At 52.4% G+C, this 6370-nt stretch overlaps 1 protein-coding gene across 1 annotated transcript; it reads right to left on the reverse strand.

Annotated features, from left to right (window-relative positions):
- Positions 1 to 1437: 1437 nt before the first annotated feature.
- On the reverse strand, positions 1438 to 4450 carry ZBTB42 (zinc finger and BTB domain containing 42). Its single transcript, XM_051978262.1, has 2 exons — positions 4210 to 4450; positions 1438 to 2877 (listed from the first exon to the last, which is right to left on the reverse strand). The coding sequence occupies exon 2, from the start codon at positions 2861 to 2863 to the stop codon at positions 1490 to 1492; it is 1374 nt and encodes a 457-aa protein (XP_051834222.1). The 5' UTR covers positions 2864 to 2877; positions 4210 to 4450; the 3' UTR covers positions 1438 to 1489.
- Between the last annotated feature and the right edge of the window lie 1920 nt (positions 4451 to 6370).

Below are 6370 nucleotides of genomic sequence, written 5' to 3' on the forward strand. Positions count from 1 at the left end.
GAGTGGATGATGAGGAAGCAGTGGCCAGTGGTCAATCCCGCTCAGCCCCACCTCAGGATGGTCAATCCCTCTCAGCCCCACCTCAGTTAGGAGACCAGCCAGCTGAGCAACACTCAGATCCACAAACACACCCAAACATCATTTGCTCAGACACACTCAGGGACTCGGATTCAAAGAGGAAAAATAATTGACAGTTAAATCTGACCTCCTTCTCAGACTCCACCAGCAAGCCTTCTAAGAGGTACATTCAATTCCCATACCCTAAAGAGAGGCAATCACTTGAGACTTTGCATAGAGAAGGTGGATCCAACTTGGGTGAACTCTCAGATCCTTTAATAACTCCAAAGGATCCATTTATTTCTGATCCCAGCTTAAATCTGTCTTTAAAACAGAGTTTTAACTACTGGATATTCTTGCCTTAAATCCTACATTTGACAGGATATGGGGACCTCAAATGTTCTTTCCACTACTTGCCTCAAAATACATACTTGAATAACAATTGTTCCTACCTTTCCAAGGGCACACCTATTACTTTACTTGCCACTTTCCTGGTCTTCTCCCATGGTTACCATTCCCCACCCTCCAGTTCCAATCTTTCCAACTCAGAACCAGGAACATGGAATGTCTTGTTTGTTCTGTGGCTCATCCAACACCAAATTCTGCCCCCACTATTCCCAGTATATCAAAGAGCTTCTATCCTGATCCCAAGGCTCTAATAGAGCTCACTAATTCCCAAAGACATCATTTTGCATGACATACATATTCTTCATTGGGAAAGGGCAAAAGGAAAAAGGCAAGTACTACAATTATTCCCTTTACATTCCAAAAGGCCCAGGGAAGGAAGATGAACAATCCATAAGATCAATAAAAGAAGAAATCTTGAAAATGACATTTACTCAAAGGAAATTCTAGAAAGTGAATAGTGGAAATGAGAAACAACCACATAAAACCTCCTGAGAAACGATCAAGAAGAGAATGTTAAGTGGAACTTAAAGGGGTCTCTCTATCTCTCTGTTTCCTAATGCTTGCTGCGTGGAGCCCAGTTGGCAGAAATAGGTAAGTCAGCATAGAAAGCATTTTAGTTTCTAAGAAGCACATTCTCTTCTTTTTGAGCTAAGAAAAAAAAACAAATAAACAAGGGAAAAAACATCACGAGGTAAGAACTTCAAAAGACAGGTCCTCTTGGCCTCTAATCATATCCCTGGGAAAAAAGGCTTTTCTAGAGGCAGCTTCAGAATTCAACTCAGAGGTTAGATCAGGCATTCCAGGAAGTGGTGATGCAAGACCACCTCTCCACAACGGTTTCTGCATGTCCCTGTCCTGCAGTAGGACCGCCCAGCTTTACACCCAAAAGCCCCTCGGGCTGGGTGCCGCAGCTACAACCATTCTCCAAATCTCTCTCTCTTTCTCACACACACACACACACACACACACACACACACACACACACACACACACTTCAGCTCAACCCCAACTCCTTCAGCACACTTCACACCACCAGGGACTTGACAAGGCCACAGTGGAACTTTCGGATGTGCCGGTACAAATCCCCAGATTGTGTAAAACGGCGCTCACACCACTTGCAGGCATGAGGCTTTTCCCGAGTGTGCACCACCGCGTGCCGGCTAAGATTGTGCGAGTACTGGAAGCTCTTGCCACACTGCACACAAGTGTACGGCTTCTCGCCTGAGTGGGTCCGCTCATGCCTCTTAAGGGTGTACATGCACGAGAAGGTTTTTCCACAGAGAGTGCAGGTGGGTACTGACCCTTCTGGTGACAATCGAGCCCTTGAGCCACCATCTTTGTCCCGAAAGTGAGAACTCAGGTGCAGCTGCAGGACGTGGGGATTGGGGAATACCTTGCTGCAGAGGGGACAGATGCAGATGTGACCGGGGGGCCCCAGCACCTCTGAAGCAGAGAGGTCTGATGCATCCAGGTCATCTTCGCTCTCATCCCTCTCCGGATCTAGCTCATCTTCTTGGCCATGAAACATGTGACCCAGGCCTGTGACTAGGCTTTTAGCCACAGGCCCAAATGGTTGGCCCTCTGGACTCCTTGCCTTGCTGTCCTCCTGGTCTGACAATGAGTCCTGCTCATCTTTCACCATCAGCTCTGCTTCCTGCTGCCGATGATCAGAAGCCAGCTGTCTGAAGACGTAAGAGGTGTGGAGGGCATCCCTCCCTGAAATGGGCTTCAGAGACAGATCCAGAGCACACTCTGAGTCACCAGGGGCCGGAGTGGGTATTGGGAGTTCAGTCCTCTGAGACAGAGAGACCCCCACACCATTATCCAAGGGTTTGGCCTTCCCAGGTCCTGGACTCAGCTCTGCTTTTTTGGACAATGAGGCAGGCCCCAAGAGGTTGTTAGACCAGGTGGGGTGGGCCCCAGACCGATCATACTCAAGGGGACTGAATCTTGGCTGGCCGGGCAACTCTAACTCATGGCCCAGGGATATGCTAGGGCCCAGGAAAGATCTGTCCTTCTCTTCCTCAATCACTAGTTCTTTTTCCTTTAGTTTACCCTTGCAGACTTTGACAATGTCATACATGTGGAGGTAGCTGGCAGCAGCTAGGATGTCCTCAATAGGCAGGCTGCTCAACTCCAGCTTGCCCTCATACATGAATTCAAGCAGCAGGCTGAAGGCTGGGGCCGTGACAATGTCACTGTTCAGATGCACAATCTCCCTTTTGTCTAACTGGTCCCTGTAGAAGAGGTAGAAGTACATGCTGCAGGAAGCGAGCACAGCTCTATGAGCCTGGAACCGAGCTTCCCCGACAAGCACAGTGGAGTCGCACAGGAATCCTTGGTGTCTCTGCTGACTCAGGCACTGCAGCAGCTGCCGGCTGTGGTCCGGGAACTCCATTCTGCCTTCATAACCTGGGCACAAACAGGAAAAACTTGAATGCGCCTGGAAACTCAAACCTCCTAGCAGCTGTAACCAAACAAGTCGGCTCTTCTCTTCGCTAGCTGGCTCTCTCTCCCTCCCTCCTTGCTCGCCTGCCTGTCTGCCTGCCTGCCTCCCTCCCTCTCCCTGCCTAGGTAGCAAAGAGCCAGTCAGGAATAATTGTTCGCTGGAGTTTGGTTTGTATTAAACTAACTCTCCCATCCCTCGGCACCTGCTAGAGAGCAGGAAAAACTTGATCATAAGTAAACAAGAGCTTCAGAAACACAGTGGGGGGAAAGATAGCCGGCAAGAGACTGGAAGGAAAAAAAGATCTAGGATAGAGGGAGAAAGAGAAAGAGGAGAGGGGTGAGGATAAGAAAGGGTGAGACATAGAAGAATGATCCAGAGCTTGGGTGAGAAGGGGAGACGGAAGGGGGAGGTGAGGGGGGAGAAAGAGATAGGGGAAAAGAAAGAGACACCGAGTTGGGAAGAGTCAGAGACGAGAAGATGAGAGACATAGAAAGGGAAAGACACAGAAATCCAGAGGGGGAAAGAAAAGGAAAAAGAGAAAAATGGGAAGAGAAGAAGAAAAGCAGTCTAACCTTTGTCTGTCTCACTCAGAAGAGATAAATCCCACAAGTACAAGTTACTGTGGTCACAGAAGCTGCCCTCCTCCTCCTCCCCCACCCCTTCCCAGGCCCTTGCAGAGCCCCCCAGATCCCCCCCTCCTTTATTCCCTCCCTCCCCCTCCTCCAGCTCCATGGGAGCCAAACTTCCCCCGCCCCGAGAATGAACTTCACTTTTCTTTGCTACATCGAAACCCTGGACTCCCTGACCCAGCCAGAGCCAGATCTCAGAGCCAGATTCACAGCCACAGCCCAAGCTAGAACCAGATCCAGAGCCGGGGCCAGAACCAGACCCAAAGCTGGAGTGGGGAGGACAGCGAGGAAAAGGAGGAGAAGGGAGGTCTTTTCAACTCCCAAGTTCCCCAAAGCCCACAGCCCCCTTACCTTCCCCGGGTACCCCCCGGGCGACAAGCCGAGCATGGACACCCCCCCTCCCCGCCTCCTTCCCACCCTCCGCCTGGGCGGGCGCCAGCACCCGGGGCCGGGAACAGCCACCACTGCCGGGCCAAGGGGGAGAAGGAGAGTGAGTGTGTGAGAGTGTGCAAGGAGGAGAGAGGGAGGGAGAGAAGGAGGGAGGGAAGGCTGCTGCGAGGGGGAGAGGGAGAGAAGGGGGGGCGGGGGAGAGGAGTGCTCGGTTTGCTAATTACAAGGCAAGCTGGAGAGTCAGCTGCTCCGACTTCCCAGCGATAGAAATGTTACCTCCAGCTGCGCTCCTTTTAATGCCATATGTTGCTCGGAATCTCGCTACCAGCCAACCACAGCGGGGCCGCCTTTTAAAGTTTCTTCAGCCCCATTGGGAGCTGCGCGACGGCAGCCCCGGCACTCCCTTGCCCTTCCCGAGCCGCCGGGCCCCGGGGCCCAGTTCGGCTGACCCTCGCCGCTGTCCTGAAGTTTCTTGCTCTCTTTCTTCTCCCTTCCCTCCCCCGCGCCAGTCCCAGGCCCCGACGCAAAAAAAAAAAAAAAGAAAAGAAAAAAAAAGAAAAGAAAAGAAAAGAAAAGAAAAAGAAAAAAAGTTTCAGGAAGTGCGCGTCGAAGCAGCCGCGGCCCGGCGGGAGCTGCGGGAACCGGGTTGGGGCTGCGGGGAGCGGTCCGGGAGCTGCCCCGGGGAGGGAGCAAACCGTGCGCAGGGCTGGCCGCACGCAACGCAGCTGGGAGCCAAACTTCGGAGCCGGGAGGGAGGGCGGGACGGACCCAGGGACTGAGGGAGGGAGGGACGCACAGAGGGGGCGGAGATGCCGGGGACTTCCAGGAGCGGGGCAGGAATGAGGTCACCCCACACACCCCCTTCTCCACCTCCGCCTGGGGCGGGCTGGTCCCAGCCCCGGGCGGCCCCTGGAAGGCGGGGTAAAGGGGGAGAAAAAGGGAGGAGGGATGGGCTGGACAACTGGGAGGCTTCGGCGGCTCCAGCGGTGCGCGCCCAGCCAGCTGCGGCGCCCAGTTCCCCCCGCCCCGCAGGGATCAGCCCCCGTCTGGGAGTGAGCTTTAATAGGAATATGTGCGCGCGCCGAGCAGGTTGGTAACCGGTCGCTCTCGCGATACTTCTCACACTCCGGCCACCGCCCCCCCTCCTCCCCGGGGGCCGACTGTCGTGCCAAGCCCGAGTGCCCCCTCCCCCAACTCGCCGTGGTTCTATAGAAGCAGCCGGAGGCGGGACAGCGCACCGGCTTCTAAGTTTGCGCTCATGCGCTCCTCTCCAGCCCTGGATGGGGTTTCGAGGTGCGGGAGCAGGGAAAAGCACTGTGCTCTCGGGTCAAGGCAAGGAAATATCGCAGTCTGATTCGGGGCTTCCCTGACCCCAAGAATGGACAAAATAGACTGGGGTGAAGGAGAGGAGGCTCCAAGGACAGTAGAAAGAGCTTTGGGCTTGGAGCTGGACACCTGTGATCTCCATCTAGCTAGTTTTGACGTTACCTCTGTTTCGGGCAAGTCCCCTCTGCATCTCGAGCCTCAGCTTCCCCATCCGTAAAACGGGATTGGACTAGATGATCCCTAATATCCCTTCTAAATATAACAGCCTTACGAAGCGAAGAATTGTAAAATAGGGCGTGGGAGGATGTCACTAGATGTTATGAGTTGGACAGCCCACCCGCCCCCGAAGTCCAAGGATCTGGGTTCAAGTCTCACCCCTGACTCCCACTACATGCAAGAATTTGGATTGTTCACTAAAACTTTCGTGGTCCCGGGTTTCCTAATCTGTAAAATTAGGGCGTTTTACTAGGTAGTCTCTGAGGTCTTTTGGTGATCATTTGACCTTTGCCTCTAAAAGCAGAACTGGCGTCACCTCCTCTTAAAAAGCCTCTGCCCTCACCACCCCATGTTCTCTCCCACTCACCCCTTTTTCCGAATTTACACCCTATCCATATTGGAACATTAGAAAGTGTAAGCTCATTGAAGCGCTTAGCACTGTGTGTGGGCACTTCGTAGGCGTTTATTAAGAGTCTGTTCCCTTCCTCCCAAGAGCTGCTCACATGCCTTCCTCACACATAGCGGATCCTTAATAAATGTATTTAACCCGAAGTGATTTGGAAGTCTGGACTACCTTCCCTGTTTCCAAGCCCTTCAAGCTGGAGATCATTTCCTGAGGTTCAATTTTTCTCCTTTTGTGAATAAAGAAACATTTACTAAGTCCCTACTGTGTGCCAACTGCAAAGATTGGATTTAACATTTTAATTAGCTGTGTTTCCACCCATGGGAAAAGCTTAACCTTTGATTCACACAGGAATAGGCACAGATCCACACTCTCACTCCCTCAGACACATTCCTCCCAAGCATGATCACAAAATCTTGTTCCTGCTTCTCTTTCTTCACATTCACAGATTCACACTTACTTTCCCCAGACATAACTCAGACTCACAAATAA

Source organism: Antechinus flavipes, chromosome 2 (assembly GCF_016432865.1).
Source record: "Antechinus flavipes isolate AdamAnt ecotype Samford, QLD, Australia chromosome 2, AdamAnt_v2, whole genome shotgun sequence".
NCBI lineage: Eukaryota > Metazoa > Chordata > Mammalia > Dasyuromorphia > Dasyuridae > Antechinus > Antechinus flavipes.